The sequence below is a fragment of the Monopterus albus genome, unplaced genomic scaffold (genome assembly GCF_001952655.1).
Source record: "Monopterus albus unplaced genomic scaffold, M_albus_1.0 scaffold107.1, whole genome shotgun sequence".
Lineage (NCBI taxonomy): Eukaryota > Metazoa > Chordata > Actinopteri > Synbranchiformes > Synbranchidae > Monopterus > Monopterus albus.
The window spans coordinates 302,846-328,052 of record NW_018127987.1 but is presented as its reverse complement, the minus strand read 5'-3'; the positions used below and the strand labels follow the sequence as shown (position 1 = coordinate 328,052).

The window sequence follows — 25,207 nt, the reverse complement described above, 5'->3', positions numbered from 1 at the left end:
GACAGAACAAGAGAAAAAAATTGTAAATAAAGATGTAGCCATGTTCAAGGGTGAGGAACAGCATGAAAGTGTTTCCTATCTGACAAAAAAACTGATGACATAAGCTGTAAAAAAGGGAAAAACAACACTCAGGAAACTGAAGTGAAGAAGCATGCAGGGCAGTAACACTGTCTGAGCAAGCTGTGGCATCCCATTAAACACTGCTATCCAAACACATATTACAAGTGGACTTCCAAAGCTGCTTGTAATGATGGCATAAATCTACTTGACACAACCTAGCAGACACCCAAACCTTCACACACACTTGTTGTCAGCTTTTTGGAGTTTTCTGCAGTGTGCAGAAGCCAGAGAGTGACACAGCTCAGACTTAGCAAGTTTAATAAAGATGCTATGTTTCATTTCAGATAAAATACCACAAAATTAAAAAAATTTAAAAAAAAAGAAAAATAAAATCAGTTTCTGAGGCGAGTTCGTCTGGATGTGCGAGCGATAGGTGTCGTCACTTTAGGAGTCTCACTCTCTGCCATTACAGCATCTGACGGAAAAAACAGATCAAAAATTAGAACTTGATGGATGGAGGTCAGTGGAGGCCACAAAAAGAGTTTTTCAGGAATGGTTTCACTGGAGGTCTTTTTCAATGAGAACATTATAATTTTTTGTAATTTCATGCAGACAATCTGTAGTGAGTCAAAATTTGTAAATTGAACATTTTTAATTCATGCTGTTTTCTAGCAAATCTATCAGAGGAATCCTGAGAGCTTGGATTAGTGCTACTGCAGTGCACAGCTGTCTTAAGACCACCTGAGGTACAACAGTCCTAGATCTTCTTAGAAAGCTGTCTAGTGTGTTTTAGCTCACTAGCACAACCACTCGGAACTTTGCCAGAGTACTCCCAGTATTAGTGACATTAATTTAATTTATACATAATGTCAATTTAAGTACAATAAATATAAAGCTGAAACACTTTGTTGGTTAACTGACTGAATAATGACACATTTAAGCAAAAATAACTTTCCCTCCTTCAGCGTCGAAAATGTGGATGTAATTATTCTTTGCTTTAGGTGACAGTAAACTGAATATATTGGGGTTTGTATTTGTACAAAACAAGCAGTTTGAAGGCTTTAGGAAAGTGATGGTCATTTTTCACTATTTTCTGACATTATATAGATAATTACACTGAGAAAATTGTCAGACTAATCAGTGATGAACCTAAAAATTTTTTTTTTTTACTTTAGCTAAAATAATGACTGAATAAAGTGGGCCACACTCACCCTGTTCATCCTCCTCCTCATCCTCATCACTGCTGAAGGTGATCACAGGTTTCTTGGACCTGCGAGATTTCTGAGGCGTCACAAAACTGTCATCACCGTGGCTGGATACTGAAGGCTTTGTTTGACCTGTGCCAAAGAGCAGTTTATTTTATTACAATCAGACACTAATTAAGCACATTTGCAACCAACAGGTTCCTTGAAAGTCAAATCCCAGAGCACTAACCTCTCCTAGATTTTTGACGACCTCTGGGGGGCAAAGGTGTACGCACGACTGTCTTCTCAGTGGGTCCTCCTCCTTTTTGGTTCTCTTCTTCCATTTCAGGACTTTCTACATTTTCTAGCCCCCGTGTGTGAACCGCACTCAGGCGCTTTTCAAACTCCTCTATCTGAGCCTAGTAAACAAAATTATCACCAGTAAACACAAACAATTAATACACCAACATTAAAAAAGCAACATCTTCAAATTAGAGTACTATATCATACCTTAAACTGGAGTTTGGCCCCACGTCGGAGCTTGGCAGTAATGGAGAGCAGAGGCTCGTAGACGCCAGGTTCAGTCAATTTGTCACTGTAACACTCCCAGCACTCGTGCAGCCTCTTAAACCCACGCTCACACATGGACAGCAGAGACAGAGACATGGCCAGATCACACCACTGACGCTCTGTCCTGAGAACAGAAGTAGAATAAGAGTTATAGGACTTAGGGGCTAAATCTGATTAGAAGCTATGCAAGACAAATTCTAGACAACAACAAAAAACTTGGCATTTGGACCCAATCTCATTTTCCAGGAGCCTTTTATATCTAAATTCACTTTGCCATTGTGCAATATAAAATGCTCTGAGCTCTCTGTATGGATACGAGTCAGAGACAGACTGAAGCATGGCTCAGCCAACTGTTCTATCTACATTCCTCAATTATATGGGAAGACAGTTTCCATGACAAAATGAGCTTGTAAGTGACAGGTGAGCGGAACTGTGAACTCACTTTGTTAATCTCTCTTCACATACTAAACATCCACTAACTACCCACACACATCCACCCCTGTATCTTACCTGAATAAAATAATGCAGGACAGATTATGGAAATAAGCAGTGAAATGAAAAAACAAAAGATGCAGGTCAAAGGGGTGAAAGAGAGGAGGTGGTGATGTACTCACTTGGCAGTCCTAAAGCGCTGACACAGTTTCTCTACCAGAGACTCTGTCTGTCTTTCTTTGGTGATGTAGGAGAACAACTGTCTGATAAGACACAAAAACACAGCATCTAAACAAAGTTCTCAAAATAGCAAAGCAGGCAACAAAAGTGAAGACGTGCAACTTACTTCATTATGGTGTTGAAATCGTCTGCACTCATGCCTCTCTCTGGATCAGACAGACGACTGATGATGTCTGGGAGCAGGTTGTAGATTGCATTGTCCTGACAGGTGACACAAAGTAGAGTTCAAAACCCTCAGAGTTATTCAGGCTCCTATAAGGGCTCTGGATGTGTGTTATTAGTGTGCACGTACCTTGGACGCCAACTCATTGAAGAAGTTCAGGGCGAGGCTGGTAATGTGCGGCTCAGGGTCAATTAGAAGCACAGCCACTTCACTGACTTGACCTTTGACCTTGAGCACATCCTTGAGCACCAACTGAGTAAGAACTGTCACAGCTGTCCGCCTCACTGAAGGAACCTCGTCACTGAGCCTGGACAAGAAGAGAATGTTAAATTACTGGCCTGTTCATCGTCTACCTCTTTGGCAGCAAAGACATTTTAGCATCTTAAGTTTAGCATGCTATCATTTGCTAATTAGCACTAAACACAAAGTACACCTTAGTGGTGGAGTCTTACATGAACACAATTTACTTGGTTTTGGTTATTGCACATGACAGATGTCTGTCTGTCTTCTGTACTAGCTTTTCTCACTGAGGTGGATGGGGCTCAGTTTGGAAAAAGGTGATGATACAAATTTCTGTGGACCAATACAGAATTTATCAACATATGAAGCTCTGGAAAGAAGCCAAAGTACTTGGAGAATATACACACAGGCATGAGGAGAACATGCAGACTCCACTCAGAAAGACCCTGGTCTACTGCAAGGTTTGAACCTGGAACCTTCTGTCAGTTGACAGTGCTAACCAATGTGCTACCTGTAAATATTTATTATTACAAAGAAATACTCAAGATTTCAAACCACATTTTCAAAGATTTCAAGGGATCACCAAATATTCTAAAAATAAAATTCATCCCAAGAGGAGCATAGACATTTGTTTGATGCTGTTTTTGTGACAATCCATCCAATACTTACTGACATTTTACTCAAAATTACAAATGTGAATCTCATGGTGAGAGAAGATGAAAAGGGAACACCAAAGCCCGGTTTTGACAAACATGAATGTCAGTACCAAACAGTGTGCCAGTCCATCCAGTAGATGATTGAATTAAATCTTTAATCTACAGGTAGGGCTAGAGGAAAAGGTCAGAGGATTCATCCACTGAAGAACCTGAATATCTGGCAATCGATCCAGTAGTTACTGAGACAAAGTAGTAGACTAGCCGATAGATTAACACCGCCATTCGTTTAAGCACTACGCTGACATGGCTAAAAATATGGACAGAGATAAAAATGTCTTACCACCTGTGCTTTTTTTCCCCAGTCCTAGTTTATTAAGGTTTCTGTAAAAACTTGGAATCTGCCAGAACATTAATGAAGCCAAATAAATGTCACAGTCTCAGCTGAATAAAATGCATTTAAAATGGACAGACTGTGGCAGGGGAATCCGATATCATTCTGAGAGTAATTCATTGGTACCCTCACCAAAAACCAAAATACAAAGAAACTCATTAACCATTTCTCATTTATACCAGAGAGCAGGACTCCTAGCAGAGGATCAGGCACTTGTACATGGCACTTCCACATGCTAGTGCAGGGGCTTACAACAGCAATGAACAGGGTAATTAATTCTTAATGCGCTTATCAGGAGGCTCCAGGGCAGCAGCCTTCAGAACAGTGGAGGTGGCATGTGGGAGACAATTAGGGAACACTATGAAATACTTATCGGGTAGAAAACACTGGGAGGGCAATGACGCATTTTAAAAAGAAGAGAATGTTTTACATTATCTACCATTATAATTAAAACTGCACTTCATCAAAGAGACCAATTCCTAAGTTGGCCATTGGGAACCAATGAAACTGGTATAGAAGGAGCAGGCAGAAACCATGGGGTGTTTTTAAAATGAAAGTGCACCTACAAGCGTAAACCCTTGTAGAACCTTTGACTTTGTGTGAAATGACCTCCTTCTGCACATTCAACTGCTCTGTATAATTATAACAGATTACTCACTGGTTCTAGTCAGTCTGTAACACACCAGTAATTAGGCTGTTGTCTAAAGATGCCCTCGTCTGATGTGGTCTAAGGCTCTTCCTCAGTTCACGAAAGGTAGGTTTCCTAAAAGCCACAAAACGCTTACTTGTTCCCATGGCAACTGCAGAGGTCATGGTAAAAGGCAGATAGCTTTCCAACATCATCATCGTCTCAAAGTTTGTTTCAATGAAAAAGTCAGGATGGAAACACTAAACTTTTTCATCATGTGGCTCAGTGGAGCACTGTGACAGTGGCAACATTTCAGTGTCTGAGAGAAACAACACACAGAGGTAGTTGTGGGCTCTGGATGATGATGGCTCAACTGAACAAGCACAAGGGGAATGCTGGCTGAGAAGAAATGCCATGTACAGTACGCCCACTCAGCTCAGCCATCGAGTGTAGCTCGTTCCTTATAATCTTGAAGGGACAAAACAAATCTACAATTATTATGGTATTGTGCATCTAATTGGAAGACAGTCAATTAGTGCTGGGTTATATGAGCATGAACTACTACTGGGCTGTTCAATTTAAATGTGTCATTACATTTAGAGATGCACCGAGTGACATTTTCGGGGCCGATACAGATTTTATTTATTTATTTATTTATTTTTTTAAGTCTGACCTGCAGATTCAGATTTTCTTTTGTTCTAAAAACTAATTGACAGAATACAAAAACATTTTTATAATTTGTCTTTAATGAAAAATTACATTTTCATAAAAATCCGTTTCTCAATTTTTTAACAAACCAAGTAAAAATGAAGTGCAATATTTGTACTTCCAATATAAACAGGGGCAACAGGTTAGCAGAAATAGAACTGTCTGTCACATCGTTCTTACTGTGCACACAGTTCTTTTTTTCTTCTTCTTTAGTCTGAAGAACAGCACTCTGTATTTCCTCGTTGCTTACATAATGGCAGGTGACTGTCACGATTCATTTGGAGTGCTGTTCAGGCATCTGTGGTCAGACACACCTTTTCAACACTTGTCAAACAACTACACAGCTCACATGCATTATCATCATAGTTTATCCAGTCATGCCATGACTGTAGTCTCTATGTTTCTGCTGTTTGCATTTGGTGTCGTAGTAAAATGACATACTGACCATATAAAAATAAGGGAAAACATTGGCTCTTTGTTTAATAAAGGCAAAACCATAGTCAAATGAAATATATGTATTTTTTTTTAATTTAATTATTATATGAATATCATTGTCCACCCCTAGTAAGTGTACAGTGGGTACGGAAAGTATTCAGACCCCCTTAAATTTTTCACTCTTTGTTATATTGCAGCCATATGCTAAAATCATTTAAGTTCATCTTTTCCCTCATTAATGTACACACAGCACCCCATATTGACAGAAAAATACAGAATTTGACATTTTTGCAGATTTATTAAAAAAGAAAAACTGAAATATCACATGGTCATAAGTATTCAGACCCTTTGCTCAGTATTTAGTAGACGCACCCTTTTGAGCTAATACAGCCATGAGTCTTTTTAGGAATGATGCAACAAGTTTTTCACACCTGCATTTGGGGATCCTCTGCCATTCCTCCTTGCAGATCCTCTCCAGTTCTGTCAGGTTGGATGGTAAACGTTGGTGGACAGCCATTTTCAGGTCTCTCCAGAGATGCTCAATTGGGTTTAAGTCAGGGCTCTGGCTGGGCCATTCAAGAACAGTCACGGAGTTGTTGTGAAGCCACTCCGTTATTTTAGCTGTGTGCTTAGGGTCATTGTCTTGTTGGAAAGTGAACCTTCGGCCCAGTCTGAGGTCCTGAGCACTCTGGAGAAGGTGTTCGTCCAGGATATCCCTGTACTTGGCCACATTCATCCTTCCCTCGATTGCAACCAGTCGTCCGGTCCCTGCAGCTGAAAAACACCCCCATAGCATGATGCTGCCACCACCATGCTTCACTGTTGGGACTGTACTGGACAGGTTGATGAGCAGTGCCTGGTTTTCTTCACACATACCGCTTAGAATTAAGGCCAAAAAGTTCTATCTTGATCTCATCAGACCAGAGAATCTTATTTATCACCATCTTGGAGTCCTTCAGGTGTTTTTTAGCAAACTCCATGCAGGCTTTCATGTGTCTTGCACTGAGGACAGGCTTCCGTCGGGACCCTCTGCCATTCCCAAACGTCTTCCCTTTAAGGATTATGGAGGCCACTGTGCTCTTAGGCACCTTAAGTGCAGCAGAAATTTTTTTTGTAACCTTGGCCAGATCTGTGCCTTGCCACAGTTCTGTCTCTGAGCTCTTCAGGCAGTTCCTTTGACCTCATGATTCTCATTTGCTCTGACGTGCACTGTGAGCTGTAGGGTCTTATATAGACAGGTGGGTGGCTTTCCTAATCACGGTCAATCAGTATAATCAAACACAGCTGGACTCAAATGAAGGTGTAGAACCATCTCAGGGATGATCAGAAGAAATGGACAGCACCTAAGTTAAATATATGAGTGTCACAGCAAAGGGTCTGAATACTTATGACCATGTGATATTTCAGTTTTTCTTTTTTAATAAATCTGCAAAAATGTCAAATTCTGTATTTTTCTGTCAATATGGGGTGCTGTGTGTACATTAATGAGGAAAAAAATGAGGTTAAATGATTTTAGCATATGGCTGCAATATAACAAAGAGTGGAAAATTTAAGGGGGTCTGAATACTTTCCGTACCCACTGTATATGCATCTTATGTGTAGCCAGTAGTTCCCTCAGTGTTTACTATCTGTTGGAGATTTAGACATAGTTTCCCCTTCCCCAAGGTGTTTCTGTAGGCTCCTCTGTACACTGCTTGTACACCAGATGGTTCCAAAGTGTGAGTGAACATGCGCTCCACACACACGAGCATTTGATCTGTGCCATTGCGTGTGCGATGTGAGCTTTTGTGCCTTTAAATATGACTGACACACAGTCAGATACCTCAAGAGTGGCCGTTCACATTGAAAACCAGCCATTTCTGATGTCCGCCAATCAATCAGTGCATCTCTAATTACATTACCTGGCATAGAGATTCTGCGTCCAGGGCTCCAAAATGTTCGGGAAACGGACAGTGAGGTCTCCAAGAGCTATTATGGCATTGGCCCTGACAACAGGAAGAGTAGAGCGCTCCAGCACTGTAAACATGAGACGAATATTCTCCTCACACACCGACGGGCTGACAAAGGATAAAGAAAGCATTAATCAACATTAAAAGGTATTTCAATAGCTAAACTCACTCCATTTAGTCAAATATAGGAGTGTACTAACAAATATTTTCAATAATTTATGATAAGTATTGTTTGGCCCATAAAATGCCAACTAGCATAATATTCCCATTTTATTAGCTGGAAGCAGTAAATGTTTTGCCTTTTTAGTTAAAAAGCTTAATTTTTGTGCTGTTGGCTTAACTGATTAATCAACTAAGTAGTTCAGCTTTATATGTGTATGGTGACAGAACATAGGAATAGGTAGTGTGTTTACCTTATCATCATGTACTGAGAGAGTGCCAGACAAGCAGCAGTGGTGAGCTGTGGATGGGAATAACGTCCTGGTGAGCTGCAGACTTTCACCAGCAAAGGAAGAAACGCACACAGCAGGTTCTCCTCTAACCAGACAGGGTGGGAAGATGTTTAAGTGATATAAAACATCTGCAGTACCAAATATACTCACTGGCCACTTTATTAGGTACATCTGTACAATTTTATGCAATTCAATGCAACCCTTCCATCTTAACATCTGCATTTATGAAACAAAGTGTTAGTTTTTGGTGAAACTGTCATATATATATAAAATAATGTTTTTTGTTTTTTTTTTTAACTGAGATCACAGTTAAAGGTGGTATTGTCCTGGACTACATCATATTCAGATGTGTTTGTTTTTGTTCTCCCTAGCTATATGCATGAGGTGGTCAGAATATTAGGAACATCTCAGAATATAATGTAGTACAGGACAATACCACTTATACTCAATAATAAATGTGGAATTGAATTTCTACAGTATACAATTTCAACAAAAACAAACATTTTGAACTTCATAAACACAGATGTTAAGGTGGAAGTGTTGCAATGAATTGCATACAATTGTACAGGTGTGCCTAATAATGTGGCTGGTGAGTGTTTATTATGTGAAGAACTGAATTTAGTTCACAGTGAACAAGGGTCTTTGCATGTGAGGCAGAAAAACAAAGCAAGAGGGTTCATTACCAGCCAGTAATTCTGTCTCACAGATCTTTCTGATGAGTTCAGCCTCTGTGTCTTCAGCAGAGGCACCGATCAAACCAAGTTCCTCCTCCATAGCACTCTCACTGGATGGTTGCTGTTGGAAAAATACAGCTGCTTCTGAGCACAAACTGACCCACCTCCTTCACTTTAAATAGAGATAAATCTGAGCTTTGAAATGTAAAATAAGGCTGTAGTACAATCAGGCCAATACGAGGTTACCACAAATATATTTTATTGATGTACACGTTGGCCAGCGAGTAACAATACTGCTACACCAACAAACGTTTGACGTCACCAAATAGCTCTGACAAGTTTAACACCGTAAAATGTCCCACTCAGTATGCATTTAGTTCATAGTGCTTAAAAAACTAATCTAAGGCATCCCATCAAGACTGTTGCTTAAGTTAAAACTACAATATGTAACTTAAGGTAGCACTAGCATGAAACTCCAAATCAATCCACTCTGCTCTACTACACCACCACGCTCTCCCCAGGTCTTCAGATATTTGTTATGAAGTTACAAAAAAAGAAAATGCAACAGAACTCACTGATCAAACACAAATTAATGAAAATCTGTGCTCATAAGCTCATAAGCTTTTAGAAGCTAATCTCCCCATACTGCTGCCAGTGCTGTTCAATCAAACAGAGCCACAACAGGCTTCAACAGCACCTTCCCACATTAAGGCAAGTTTTGGAACATATTCCAAAAATATTTTAAGGAATTAAAATAAAAAAAGTTACATACCGTAGCTTTAAAAATTACTTCCTGCAGATATATTTTCAGTTTCTTAAAAGCTCCCAAATTTAATTTATCATCTCCAAATCCAGTATCAGTCTGGTTATACTGCCCGTTTCTCGCCAGTCTGAGAGGCAGGGGGACCGACTTCTCATTTAGGAAATACTGTTCTAACTACATGGTGAAGTAAAACAAATAGTAGACAAGAAGGAATGCAGAGGATAATGATAGTAAAATTGTGTATATAAAATCTGCAATTTTGTGAATTTGTGGGGTGCTGTTAACCTATGAACCATGCCAGCTCTGGCAGTTCATATTTACAACCCTATTTCTTGTCCTCGTCTACTTTTGGTTACAGCAATCAAGTAAATGTCACCTTGTGAATTCTGGTCTGACAGTAGCTTAACGGAATACTTAATACTTTCGGTATAAAACACTGCCAACAGACTTGAGGCGGCTACAACAGATTCCAATAGTGACACATTTCGACAGATGACAAAACACTGATCACTAAAAACATCTTTATGTACTATGTGGCATTCTAAGTTTGAAACCATACAACAATTTTGTTGTACGTCATGACTTTTCTTCTCTATAGTTATCCAATAGAAAAATGTGAAACAGAAATAAAATTGAACTAAGGCTTCTAACGGTAATGAAGGAAACAATCTTCCTGTTCCCTGATGGGCTGAACAATTAGGAGCCATCAATCATCTGACTGTGTCACTAAAATAAATCTCATCAAGCGATCCTGCTGAGACTCGGTTTGAGTGACAAAACGTTTTTCACAACACGGGGAACTGTTTGAAATACATTTGCTGCAAACAGGCAAATGACATTTCAATCTGTCAAGTTAAAATGCATCTAATCAAGCTTTACACTATGAAATGAAGTAGAGCTCCAACCAAGGATTATTTTTATGACTGTTTTTTCCACTCGATCAATTTTTTGTCTATTACAAAGTAATAAAAATGTCTATTCCCAGAGCCCAAGGTGAAATATTCAAATTGTTTTTGTACAAGCAATGGTCTAAATTAAGTTAAACAATAATAGGAATCAGAGAAAGAGAACAAATCCTCAGGCTAAAGGAAGTGGAACCATGGGATGTTTGGCTTCGTGACTCACTCATATACCATCTGAATTGACTGAACTTTCAAAAACCCAAATGTCTGCACAGGAAAATCATAAATAAAAAAAATAAATGTAAAAATAGATTGCAATTTAGATATTGCATCATATGCAGCTGTCTTTTACTGATTTTTAAATGTTCAAAATTATGCTTGTCACTCTTTTACATTTAAATACCAATGTTAATGTGGTTGAAATCATCACAAAAATTCATGCCTGTTGATTTTCTGACAGTCTAGGAGTGTGTGTATAGAAAGAAAAAAAAAAACAAATAGTTTAATACAGCTCTAAATATATTTGTGGCCAATCGCAATTTCATCTTTACTTTAGCCAATGTACTCAACAAGGGCACAACACTGAACTGCTTTACACACTTGTACAGTTTACAGGTGTTATATACAAGGCTCTGCAGCCTCGTTACCTTAGCTTTGGTGGATGGACCCTTTTCCTTCTCCTCCCTCTCTCCTCTCCTCCTCCGCAGCTCAGAGCTCACACTTCGCTCAAGGTAAGACACCTGCCAGAATGCGACGCAACCACACAGAGACAACAGCTGGGCCAGACACACACAGTTCACTGCAGGAGAGAAAGTGTGTATGCATGATAAAGAGTAGGCTGCTAACGTTCAGGGCACTAGAGCAGGTTATGCAGCATCAGTGTAGACATCAGATTACATCAAGGCCAAGTCAAACTATACTTAACACTACAACATTAGTCTTCTTTAATATGAGCCACTATGTGACTCACCTTGTTCACTGGACTCTTGAGATGCTTCAGCGTTTTGGCCAGCATCATTGTTGATTTCTCCACCTTCTGCAATTTGATCTAGTAAGAGGCGAGCACTGCGCTGAAGCAGCCGGGAGCACAGCTGGTCAGGAGATTCAGCCAGGAAGTAGATGAGACGAACAGCCTGTTCCATGAAGCTCTGCCAGTAATGGTCTTCCATGACCACACCTACAGCAAGTACCAATAGACACAGTCAGACAAAGAAACCACAAGTGGTGAAAGCTTAGAAAAATTATTTCTCAACATTTGTCTGTATTTACCTTCAGCTATGGCCTGGGTGAGGCAGCTGAAGAGCTGATGGTCCTGGGGCAGCCTGAATGGAGCACCTTTTGATTGCTGGTAGAAACAACGTGCATTATGCTAACATTGTGTAGAACCCTGCTGCATGTGGCTTTGCCACAAACTGAGTTTACACATGCAATGAATATGACAAAATTGTGATATTACTAAAAAAAACTTTATGTGGCCTATGCATGAACAAATGCATATTCCTTTAAAACAATATTAAGTATATGTTGAGCTGTTAGAGGGCTCAGGGATCTCCAAACAGAAGACTACAGTTAAATCTGCTGATAAGACAAACCTTTGGGACCCTTTCACACAGCAAGGCCCTCTGGCCATCCAGAAAAGCTTAGAAACAAACCATGGCTTAGGTCCTCTTACCCTAACATGGTCAGTGATGTTGCAGATGGTGGTAACAGTGTCTCTAGCCAGAAGGAAGTCATCAGTAACTTTTTCTCCCAGAGCCACAGAACAAAGTGTGTCCAGATTACTGAGAACCACCTCACTCTCTGCCCTGTTACATTCACATGCATACAAAACAGACATTTGAGAGGTGTTAAGCCTATGTTTCTTTCCACAAATGGTGTAATTATGCAAAGTGAAGTAATAACATCTCTGCCCTATACCACCTCAAGTACTGTTGCTTGTGCCACTGCTAGGCTGCTGCCCAGTTAATGCATGTTAGGAAAAGCATTTAAGATTTAATAGGTTATGAATGCTGCCTGCCGGATGAAGGGAGGCAGCAGTGTGGGTGGACTGCAGATAGTCTTTTTACTCTCTCACTCTGCCCTACAATAGCAGTCTTTGAGGTAGACACAGAGGTAGATTTAGGGGGAACACACACACACACACATATATTTAGTGAAATGCACTGGCAAAAAGCCTAGTTATATGGTCGTGACTTCAATTACAATGAAAAGAAGCCATGGCTGAGCTCGTATTCTGACTAATGAGAGGATTTGCTGAATGTCAATGTCAGCTGAGGCAGGACCTAAAACACTGAAGGAAATGCCTTATGTGTTGAGGAAAACCACAGATTTCACATTGTCCTTTTTTCAGTTAATCAAGTTCATTTTAAAACATGCAGCTCTAACAATTACATTTCTTTCCTGCCAAAACACTTCTGTTCATATTTCAGAAAGTTATGGTACTGCAACTACTATATTATTTGGGACTACTGGCTTCTTCCACCTGACAGAACCTGAGCAACTGCAAAGTAGACAAAATTGAGCTTTTTCATTCAAAGTTCTGCTACGTTTCATGATATGTATAAAGATTCAATCGAGCAAAAACTGTCACCTTAAAAACCAATGCATTTTCGCACCTGTTGTATTCAACACAAATTATAGTGGGAACATAAGATTCAGCAACAGTCAGACACAAATGCAATTTACCAAGCTGTTGGTGAGAATGGACTGTTCAGTACATCAAAAACATCATGACTCAGTCTGAAATTTGCCATGCACTAGCCCCTTGTTCATATTAAACAAAAGCATAAGAATGCACAGCACCTGCAAGCACTAACATAACAAAGACAAAGCTGTCTATGTTGCCTTTTAAGAAATGTGACAGTATGCTGTAGTGCATCATGTGTAATTATCATAGAACTTGGGATATTTGTTTTGGCTGACATCCCCACCAACTCTACTGCACTGTGAAGTGTGTGCAGATGATTTACCACCATGAACTGAATCTTACATTTTCCTGCCTTAAACACCTAACAAAAATGTTTACACTCACTGTGACTACTTATCTCCTCATGTTACTCTACATGACCAGAGCAGGTGGGGCTAAGCCACTTTGTGCTGCCCCTTTAAAGCAGAGAAATACATTTAGCCAAAATTACCAGTCAGTCAAAGGCAAGAAAATTAGAATTCTTATCTTGAATAAGTTGGCATTAACCCTTTTACTCATCATGGCATACAAAATGTATTTCCTAGGAGGACACTTGAAATAGTCTGTGTCTTACCGTGCAGCCATACCCAGCAGCAACACCGCTGCTCGTCTGTGTAATCCAGAAGTCTCTCGTTTTCCAGTAAATCTCTCCCACAAAACCTGCACTACAGTGGACTGCAGATTGTTTCCACTGCCAAAAAACTCCTGCACCTACAGAGACATGCAAGAATGGGTACAACATCCCATACGCTTTACTACAAGGTATATAAATCTACCATGCAGTGGGCAACTTTTGAAAGAAAACATACAGTACTCATTACAAACATAGGAGTAGGTTACTCACTATTTCCTCAAGACATTGGATTGTTCCCAGAGATGCATCCACCATCAGCTCAGAGAGACTGTCCACAAGAGTATGAGCTTTCATCCTAAGAAACAAGACAGCAGCTTTTAAGAAGACAACAAAAAAACAATCTCTAAGTGTTTTTAGATATTACTTGTAACACTTTATGGTTTTGACTTTGTATGCTTGTATCAAACAAGCCCTTCAAATATGTATGTTTATATAGTCCTTTAAATTCAATGAACATTCAACAAGCTACAGTCATGGCCAAAAATGTTGGCACCCCTGCATTTCTGTCAGATAACACACCACTTCTCCAAGGAAAATGTTTCAATCACAAATTATTTGGTATTCTCTTTTTTATATATATTTTGTTTGTATTAATCAACACAAAAAAGCAGGAAAAAAAATCCAAATCTGACACATTCCACACAGAACTCCAAAAATAGACTGGACAGAATTATTGACACCATTTCTAAATCATCAGAAATAGTTGTATGTGAAGCATCTGTTGTTCCTTTAATTTGAAATGAAACTCACCTGTAGCAACCAACAGGTGCCAGCAATATAGAAATCACACGTGCAACCAGTTAAAATAGAGAAAAGGTGACTCAACCTTTGTGTCGTGTGGACCACACTGAACATGGAGAAAAAAAAGAAGAGCAAAGAATTGTCTGAGGATTTGAGAACCACAATAGTGGAAAAGCATGGACAACCTCAAGGTTCCAAGTCCATTTCCAGAGATCTGGCTGCTCCATTGTCAAGAAGTTTACAGCCCATGGCGCTGAAGCTAATCTCCCTGGACGTGGACGAAAGAGAAAAATAGATGACGGATTGTTTGAATGGTAGATCAAGAACCTCGATCACCTTCCAAACAGATTCAAGATGACCTGCAGGCACAGGGTGTAACAGTGTCAGCTTGCACAATCCATCGCCATCTGACTGACAAGGGACACTATGGCAGGAAATTCAGGTAGACCCACTGACACAGAAACATTAAAAAGCCAGACTGGAGTTTGCCAAAACTTACCCGAGAAAGCCACAATACTTTTGGGACAATGCCCTGCGGACGATCGAGACTAAATCGAGCATATCATTTTACCGTTTTCAGAAAATGAAACAAGGCCTCCAAAGAAAAGAACATGGTCTTTACAGTCAAACATGGTGGATGTTCACTGATGTTTTGGGGTTGCTTTGCTGCTTCAGGCTCTGGATGTCTTGACAGTGTGTATGGCATTATGAAATCTGAAGACAACCAATGAATTCTGGGGCACAGTGTAGAGCCCAGTGTCAGAAAGTTGGGTCTCCATCAGAGTTCATGGGTCTCACGGCAGGACAATGACCCAAACCAGAGTTCAAAAAGCACCAGAAATGGTTTCAGACAATGTGCTGGAGAGTTCTGAAGTGGCCAGCGATGAGTCCAGATCCCACAGAGCCCCCGTGGAGAGGTCTCAGAACAGCAGCTGGCAAAAGAATTGTCCAAAATTCCATTAGAGAAGTGTAAGAAACTTACTGATGGTTATAGGAAATGACTGATTTCAGTCATTTTGTCCAAAGGGTGTGCTACCAAATAAACTATGGGCATCAATATTCTCTCCAGTCCATTTTTGGACTTCTGTGTGGAATGGATCAGATTTGGCTTTTTTCTGTGATTTTTTTGTGTTGTTCCAATGCAAACAAAAGAAATAAACATGAGATTACCAAAGAATTTGTGATTGCAACAATTTTCATGGAGAGGTGTTACATTATCTGACAGAAATTGTATATATTGTATGTTAGCCTGGGCGGCCTAATGTTTAATTGATAGCAGTGAACTGCTACTTGAATCTCTTGATGATCAGACTCCTAGTGTCAGAGAGCTTTCTGGTTCTAACCCCCACCCCCCCATAAATTAGGTCCCTTCATGCTGTCTGTGAGAAACGGTTTTCCAGACCTGATTGTGTCTCCTCGAGGGTTCAGATAAAGGCGCCTGTAGGCCTGAATGACAGCGTCTTTAACAGTCATGTCAGTTGACCAGACAAGTGGCAACATCTTCCTCACTCCACTGACAGAGTTGGCAACACTGAACTCGCATACAGTCACACAAAACTGCACAGCCTCCTGGACCACTAAAAAAAAAAACACAAAACACTTCTGTTGTATGTTGTACAAATGTCTCCACCTCAGTAAGTGAATTCAAACGTTACACTGAAATGCACAAGTTTGAAACAGTTTGCAGGTTTACAAATGTTGCCTTCTACCTGAAGTGGTTTTCCAGTAGAGCATGGTGTTGATAACAGAGATTGCTCTCTCTACTTGTAAGGCAAAGGTTTCTGTGTCTCTCAGGTACTGCACCAACATCTCCTGCTTCTTGATCTCCTCATCCTCCCCCTCTTTTGCGCTCTCTCTCTGTGGGGTTGGTGGCAAGTTTTGACTGAGCTCAACATTGTCCTCACCAGAACCTGAGAACACCACCAAAGGGCCATATAATGTGAAGCTAGCATTAAATGGAAAAAAGGAATTTAACCAATAAACTGCTCACTTTCTGCTTGATTACACAACACTCCCTTCAGCTGCTGCACAGAAATTTTGTTAAATCTCTGCCCTTTGCTCTAATGCTTTTAGTGTATATAAGTGTAACGTTTACATTAAAGTATAAGCCGTCAAATTCTGATAGCCTTTCCAGTAGCTTTTCTGGTGTCTGCCAGTCTTACAGTACAGGACCAAATGTGTATATATGAAGTTGACCATAGCAGCTTCCACCTAGTGGAAATGCTGTCAAACAGAATAAACGGGCAAAGGCAGAAACTCTGTGTAAAGTCTCCTGTATGCAGTGCTTCAGGTAGGAGCTGAGTATCACTGGTATGCAAAAAGGCTCAGTTATATATCGAGTTCAATAATCACTTAGCTTAACCAACTTAGATATAAATTAACAGGAAAAAGCCTGCACTTAAAATGAAAACATTTCCTTTAACTGCAGTGCAGCTGAGGGGTCAATTCATTTATAAATGTGATTTACAGTTTCCCGTTTGAAATACTGATTTGTGTCAATATCTGACAACCCTTAAAACCCTGTCAACACAAACAAGAAAGGCTTAGATCTGAAAAGCCATTACAGGTACTATGGTAATGTTCAACTGATTTGAACAAGTAATTTTTAGCAAGGAAAAAAACCTAGTGATCTGACATAGCTGTATAACTGCCACAAGTGTTGGTGGGGTTATGCACCAAACTCAGCATTGTGAAATATATTATAATTGCACTAAAGTATAACCTCAACTCACACTGGCAATGTTACATAATATAAAATGGTAAGATTTATTGAAAGAATGTAAAATGAATTTCATCTAAAGAACTGAATCTTAAACATGTTTAGTCTTGTTTGCATTAAGACTCACAGTGGACAGCATTTTCGATGACTACATCAGGATAGAAATACATAAAGTGAACGGAGCACAGATTTTACCTTTGAAAATCAGAGCCAGTGTATCGATGACAGTCTCTGCAGTGAGAGTGGACAGAGAAGCAAAGATCTTGGATTCAGGAAAGCAGCTGTGAGCTCTCATACAAAGGCGCACAGCATTCCTGTCGAGGGGCAACATAAAAGAAATTTCACACAAACTGTTGAATTGATAGCGGGGGGGAATCCTACAGGCATTGACACGTCTGCTTTTACACAGACCAACAATAGTGATGAACATCACCTGTATTTGTTGACACGGAGATACTGAGCAATCTTCACTGCAGTTGCTCTGTCATCTTCTGCTTCATTTTCTTCTCCCACATCCCCGTCTTCCCTGTCCTCCTGCTGCTCCTTCTCTGCTTCGCTTGTGGGCTCCAGCTCTGCCCTGACAGTGATAAGCAGTTCAGGCTCCATGGCGGCCCACAGCTCAGATGCTTTAATCACTGCCACTGCCAGAAGGAAGATAAACATATTCATCAGGTCTGGTGAGGATGCCTGAGGTTATAGCTACAAAAAAATACTTCAGAGAAACAATCAAATATTTATCTGGCAGTAGAACAATAGTAACAAAGCACAGTGTAATACTGGGTTTTAGAATACAGGGCTCATTTGGTTGTATTTTTATTATCTTTCAAGTCTATTTTTACATTTGGTGCATTTGAAGTATAATCACCACAGGTCACTACATGCTAAAATCAGGAAGATCACCTGTTAAGTTATTTATGTTTTGGAAACTTTTTTATTTTTGACTCTTCAGATGGATCAGGCTCCTGGTGACACTGTGAGCTTTATGGTTTGTGTCGTCATTATCATGTTGACTCCTAAGCTATAGAGCACTAAAGTGAATACATAAAAAGAGGTTGAAATTCTTCTATAAGTTTCCCCCTCCTTGAATTCCATTATAAATATATGCTATGCACATTGGATGGTAAAATTATTTAAAATAATGCGGAAAAAACAAACAAATTCTTTTGCATTATGTTGTAAAACAAACATGGTGCCACCAAATTTGAAGCTGGTACCACCATTTGAGAGACTTGGTGGCACGACTGCCACCAGTATGAAATGTTAGTCTGGAGCCCTGGAATAGCCCCATTTGATCATATTCTGAAACGTTTTCCTGGTGGACCAACACATGGTCCCTTTTATTGGATACATGGGGGTTGTTTGTGCTATCCCTTTAAAGATAATGAACATAATGAAGGGATTTCTGACAGTGGCTGGACTGTATGGCTGGTTGAAGCTACATTAATTGTTATTGATCTTGTAGAACATTTAATCTAAGAAAAGCATTTTAAAAGGATGGATGTTTACTGAATTTGTGCAAAAAAAAAAGTGTAAATGTAATGCTGGAATGGAATTAGCCTACTGCTGCCTTTAAGTGCATCTAGAAATAACATACACTATTCTAGTTTCTGTTGTCACATTTTCTCTGCCTGAATTCAATTCAAGGGCGTTTGTGTTAATCTCTTTTACACAACTACTCCTGGCACTTACTAAAAACACAAAACTTTTACTAACCATGTGATATGGCTAAAACTTAGGCTGAGTGCATTCTGAGAACTTTTTCAGTGGACAGATGTGGTCTGCTAAGTTCAATTGACTTTCTGAATTTAGCCCTCAGATTACCAAAGAAGCAACTCAAAGCTGACTGAATGGTGACAAGAGATGGGTGAACCCCTCGTCTCTACACATGCACACAGACAGACAAACACACATACACACACACACACACACTGTCAGCTCCATCCCCGTGATTACTCCAGTATAACTTTAAAAGAATAATTTGGGTCGAGCCAAGTCACTGTAGGCAGGCCCTTACAGCAGAGCAGGAATCCTCCTCTGCACTGCCAAGATTACCTGCCAGTCAAAGCAAACAAGAACCCAACTCTTATTCAGTCTGCTCGTATTCGCCTTGGTCTCATCATTGGGCAGAAAGTGAGCCGACCATGAAGACAAATAAACTGAATCTGCATATGGAAGAAGATTTTGAATAGATTTTTGAATGATGACAGGGTTTGTTTTTACCAGGTGCTTTTCCCTGCAGTTTCTCTTTCAGCTCTCTGAGTTTAGCAACTTCTTTCTCCAGTGGCTTCTTCAAATCTGTACTGCTCAACTGAAAACACAAGTACAAATTCCAGTGAGAGCATGAAACCTAAAATTTGTATGATATTCTAGCTCTAAGTCATGTTGGGTTTAGCTACCTTGCAGCTATAGGGGTTTTGTGCGATGAAGGCTGCCAACAGCTGTATAGCACTTTTCACCGCATTTATAGATTTGTCCATCAGTCGTCCCACAGCAAGTTCCATTACTTCACTGTACCTACACAGGGGCAGTGCCTGTACACATGGTGACAGTTTCACTTACCAAGAAATACTGTCATCCTTTTACAAATACACTACAAGACAAAGAAAACATACTTTGCTGTTGACAATGCGTGTGTAAACCTGCAACACACGTGCTCTGACATGGGCATGTGTGTCATGCAGATGTTCCTGCAGTGTGTCAAAGAAGCGGTCACGGTCAGCTTTACTGGACTCATCTAGATCATCACCACACAGGACTTGCACAAGGATCTCTCCTAGTACTTCACACACAGCAACACGCATTGTGTGGCTCTGTATAAAAAGGGGGAAATAAGAAATCAGGCAGTGTCACTACAATACTGTTCATTCTACAACAGTCCTAAATTATGAGTCACCTCTTGTGATATGTTCAAATAAATATGTCACAGGAGGAATAACTTGCACATGAGCATTATAACTACTTTAGTAAACAAAAACAGCAGAAAACAGTTTTGAGTCCAAATGGGTTTCTAAACTGTGCCCTCAGATTACCAAAGAGACAGCTCATGGCTAACTGAATAGCAAGAGAGCTGGGTGAACTTCATGCCTTTTTCACACTCACACACACTGTCAGCATCATCCCAGCAATTACTCCACTGTGACTGTTAGAGGAATAATTTGGGTTGAGCCAAGTCACTGTAGGCAGGCCCTTACAGCAGAGCAGGAATCCTCCTCTGCACTGCCAAGATTACCTGCCAGTCAAGGCAAAGAAGAACCCAGCTCTCATTCGGTAAGCTCATATTCGCCTTGGTCTCATCATTGGGCAATATATGAACTGAACAGGAAGAATAATAAACTTATTTCTTAGGAATAACTAAGTTTGCTTTTTCCATAAGCTTTTTTCAGGTTTCTGTGTCACAGAGACAGTGTTTTGGTTAAGACAATGCTCATCCAGTACTAAATGACCAATGATATGGTGTGGCTTTGTCAAACATATGCAGAAGTTCATTGGTAAGCAAACATGTTACTTGTTGCTCTTCAAGTAGTACAAGCATTATCTAAATTTCATTAGGTGATGTAGGGTACCCGTCTTGTCTGAAAAATGTATTGTGACCAGTTGTCTGTGAAGCACAAAACAGTATTGCACTCTGCTGTCACAGGAATAAATGAGCACAATGAAAATATTTGGTTCTTCTATTCTCCTCTTTATGTAATGACAGTACTGCACAAGCCAGAACATTAAAATTTATGAACCCATCAGCTTGCTGCCCAGCCATCCCCAGACTGGCACAACTATATGAACCTCTAAACAGAAAGTCATGAAAGCCACAAAAAGCAGTAGGGAATGAAATCTGCCAACTCAATCAAGCAGTGTGTGCAGACTTGAGCCTTTGCATTAGCAGCCCTGTTGCTCACCATAGTGATGAGTCATTAAGGGTTACCCCTGTACATTTTTAGAGAGCTCCAACTGAGAGCAATATGGTAGCAAGATTATACTGATGGAAGGACAGTGTTCTCCCTTCAGCAACCAAGCTATACTTCAATAATTCAATGTTAGCAAGATGAATATGTCCAGGTGTACAATACCTCTCCTTCCAGGTGAGTGATAAGCACACTAATGTTGGGAATCATTATTTCAGGAACCAGGGTGCTGAGTTCCGAGAGGAAGGAAGCAAAGGCTTTTACCCCTGACCCCTCTCTAACAAGCTCATCACTTGACTTCTGACCAATCTCCCTGTAGAAATAGAAAAAAAAGACACCATAGCATCTTCTATCCGAGACAGTGTTTTTGCACACACACACACACACACACACAAAAACCCACACACACACACACATTCCCACAGGCAGAGGCACATCACGTGTACTGACCTTATTACTTCTCCTATGATAGCCCTAACTCCATATTCTTTGGCCCAGACAGACACTGCCTGGGCAAACACAGATGACAATTGCTCAAAGTGCTGCAGCAACTGGATCACTTTTACACTTGCACCTGTTAAGAGTTAAGACACAATAAAATTATAAATGTTATTACAAACCCAAAACAGCAATGTATGTTGGATAACAGGAGACCTTATAATGTTATGTGCTTGTTATACTCTACATAACATTCTTCACATAAACAAGATTGATATGCTTTCTCAGTTATTATTCTTGGTCACAGGTTCAGCAAATGAGTAGGAGCTAACCCAGGAGGTGATTATACTTCTTGATCAGCACTCCCAGTAGGTGGATTATACAGTCCCTGGTGGGTTTGCTCTTGACATGGCTGATGGTTGGGTTCTCCAGTAGTTTGTAGCAGCAGCAGGTCACACAGCTATGAGAAGAAAGACACAGAGCAAAGAATTAATCATCATCAAAATTGGATCAAATTTTGGACAATCTACACAAGGCTTTATATTCATCCAAAAAGAAGCAGAACAGTACAGAAAGCACATTTATGATGATTAAGATGTAACAACAGAACACTTGTTTTAAGTATGCTGTCTAGCTAAAATTTGAAGATTAGGGACTTCTTTTATTCAGAAACAAAAACACAAAATCTTATAACCTCCAGTAGGAAACACACTTGTTTCTAATGAAAATAAAAGCAAGGACTTTGAGGAAATGTTCACAATGGAAAAGATTAAATGAAGCAATTTAACACAGTTCCAAGATCATATAACCTTATTTTAATGCATCATTAGTGGAAAGGCTAAGATCATTTTAATATAAGCTCCAACTAAAGCTGCTGTGTTACCAATGCCGGAAGACATGTAGATTAAAGAATAAAAAGAGTGGAGAATTACAGCAATGAACTGAATTAAGACAGCTAAGCCTGATATTGTACTACTGCCCAGAGCTCCCCAGAAAGCAGAGTACCTGACAAACTCTTCCTCTACCAGGGAGAGGCTCCAGAGGGAACAGATATCTAGCTGGAGGAGTTGGACAAGGGCCTGAAGCACTGTTTCTCTCTCTGAGTCCCACTGCTGAAGTCCTTCTCCACCAGCTTTGCCTTTTTTACCACTCTGTGCAAGACAGACAAAACCTGATAAATTCAGTCAGCTCAGCATCATACTGGACTGTAAAAGTCCTGAGCAACACAATAGCATTAGCAATTTAAAACTAATATACAATTCATGACCTCAGATTACTAAAGACAAGTCAATTACACAGGGACTATATCTCTTGCCACCTGACGCACATATATTCTTTGAACGCACGCATACTATTTGACATCTCCTAACTAACCAATACAACTAGTCCTGGAGGACTGAGGCTGTAGAAAGTGACATTTTAAATGTGGATAGGCACATACAGTAGTGCAATAAAACTTCACACTACTAAGACTAACCACCTAACAGGAGGCTAGAGACCACAATCTCTTGGTCTGACTGGACCAGAAAACTAGCCAAAATCTTACCAGAGAGCATTTAAAATGTTGAACATAGAACTACTGACTATTATAGTCATCTACAAAGTATTTCTTAGCTATGTCATTAATAACCATACCTTCCCAGGTGCTGTGACAAAACTCGGTCTACAGGAGTAACTCTCAAGAGACTCTGTTAATTTGCAGAGCAGGAAGATACTCATTTTAACTGCATTGAGCTTCTCTTTTCGCTCTGTAGCTGACAGAGAGGAGGAGACAAGGAGCGTCGGAAGGGAGGCAGCCAGGCCATTAACCACTGAATGGAGAAAAAAAAGTCAAAGAAACAGACAATAAATGATCATCTCAGCATATTATTGTTGCATTTCTGTTGATTGTCCATACAGATTCTCAGTCATCCAGGTCATAGTAAGCTGAAAAACGTAGAAGAAAAAAAATTTAAAAATCAACTGGATTTGGTTTTAGGTTGAAGATGTTCTACTTCTCATCCAAGAGGCTCCATTAGCTCGGCCCGACTGGTGTTGAGCCGGACATATTTATCCCCATTGATGGTGTTTCAGTCCCCTAATGACTGAGTTGTTATAGCCCAGTATCGGTGAGCATTGTTATCTGTCTTTGAACCCTCACCTGTGCACATATGCCTGCTGTCCTGGTGGGCATGTTTAGGCAGAGATCATGAATGTAGAAGTATATCGGAAACCTACACACACGGACCAATACCTGCTTTTTCTACGTTTTTCAGCATTTCTGTTGATTAGAACATAAAAACACAAAATAGGTCTAACCTTGTATTAGCAATTGCAGAGTATCCTCTTTCACTGCCAGTTCCACTGAGTTGCTATGCCTTAAAAAAAAGCAAAAACAGCAGTTCTGTGCTCATGCATTTCTTAATAGCAATAACAAGGGTAGGCTATGTATGATCAGCACTTACTGTAGCACGCTGTAGCCTGTGTCAAAGTGTTCCAATATACACATAGGCCCATGGCTTCTCAATGCTGCCTTGAATTCTATGTGAAAGTGACAAAAACCCTAAGTCATACCAGCTGAACAGCTCCACAAATCATACAGGTTATAGAATCTAGTTCACCATTTACCTCTGAGATAGGACGGTAGCTGATTTGGGGTTACTACATCCTGAACGACGTACTGATTTACCCCTCCTGTCTTCACCAGGTCTCCCACGCACACAGGTACAAGGAAGTCCCACGACATCCCTCTGTCAAGAGGGAAAAAACCAAAACAAAACATTACATTAACTCACTTTACTTGCATCATTACCTAAATTAGCCACCGCAACCATGTGTAAGTCTAGAGATACAATCTATTATTTAAATGCACAGATCGAAGCAGGATCTCTAATTATTAAAACAAGATAACACTGTAGCCTAGAGGTTTTACACTATCCTGACCACCAACCTAAACTTAGGACATTTTATGTCTTTATGTAGGCTACTACATGTACTGTAAGTTAATACCTTTTTAAAATCGCATGCATAGAGTATGGCCTTATGATAGGAAACCAGCTGGGCACGTATATTACCACTTTTCCCCAGAACATCCAAGTAATAAAGTAATTCCTAATTATATGATTTACCGCTATATATTGTGTATTAATGCGACCTAAGCGGCAAACCCAAAAGCCTCCACTCACATACTGCCTACTGCAGACCTGAGACAAGATTTTGCCTTTGTAAATTAAATCATTTTTAAAAATAACATTACCCTTTAGTTTTCTCACAAAATACTTCATGTCAGAGATTCTTTTTTTTTAAATTCAATACCTGCACATTGCCGGAAAATGTTAGTCTTTCAATAAGGCATAACGTAACTTACAGATTTGTTGTTATGATTTCACGTTAAACTAGCCAGACAAGCTAATTACCTAGTTGGGCTAGCTAGACTGTTTACCCTAACTTGTCAACTGTTAACATTACTGCTTAACTGTAATTCGAATGAGCCAAAAAAAAAACGTATTACAAACTTAGAATATAACGATCACCTGCAACGCTTTCCGTCCAATTTCGACCTGTGAAAGTAAAACTGTAGTCCACTCTAACCGCTGGCTGCGAACGGTACTTTTCAAATGTTTAGACCTCGCGCCAAAGGGGAAAAAAATGACGTCACATTCAT

At 40.0% G+C, this 25,207-nt stretch overlaps 1 protein-coding gene across 2 annotated transcripts; it reads right to left on the bottom strand.

Moving 5' to 3' along the window:
- Nucleotides 1–387: 387 nt before the first annotated feature.
- ncapd2 (non-SMC condensin I complex, subunit D2) lies at nt 388–25,207 on the bottom strand. Of its 2 annotated transcripts, none has more exons than XM_020610859.1 (32): nt 24,911–25,013; nt 24,172–24,293; nt 24,009–24,084; nt 23,863–23,921; nt 23,200–23,375; nt 22,570–22,715; nt 21,897–22,024; nt 21,577–21,700; nt 21,292–21,439; nt 19,840–20,037; nt 19,624–19,758; nt 19,448–19,535; nt 17,661–17,868; nt 17,423–17,541; nt 16,218–16,418; nt 15,911–16,085; nt 13,978–14,062; nt 13,708–13,844; nt 12,120–12,252; nt 11,717–11,792; nt 11,418–11,624; nt 11,095–11,246; nt 8,792–8,903; nt 8,070–8,193; nt 7,609–7,764; nt 2,779–2,956; nt 2,593–2,687; nt 2,429–2,509; nt 1,755–1,938; nt 1,495–1,663; nt 1,272–1,397; nt 388–535 (listed from the first exon to the last, which is right to left on the bottom strand). In XM_020610859.1, the coding sequence occupies exons 2-32, from the start codon at nt 24,287–24,289 to the stop codon at nt 453–455; spliced, it is 4,197 nt and encodes a 1,398-aa protein (XP_020466515.1). In that variant the 5' UTR covers nt 24,290–24,293; nt 24,911–25,013; the 3' UTR covers nt 388–452. The 2 variants fall into 2 exon arrangements, with proteins under 2 accessions (XP_020466515.1, XP_020466513.1); XM_020610857.1 differs by lacking the exon at nt 24,911–25,013 and adding an exon at nt 25,077–25,207 and having other exon boundaries at nt 389–535.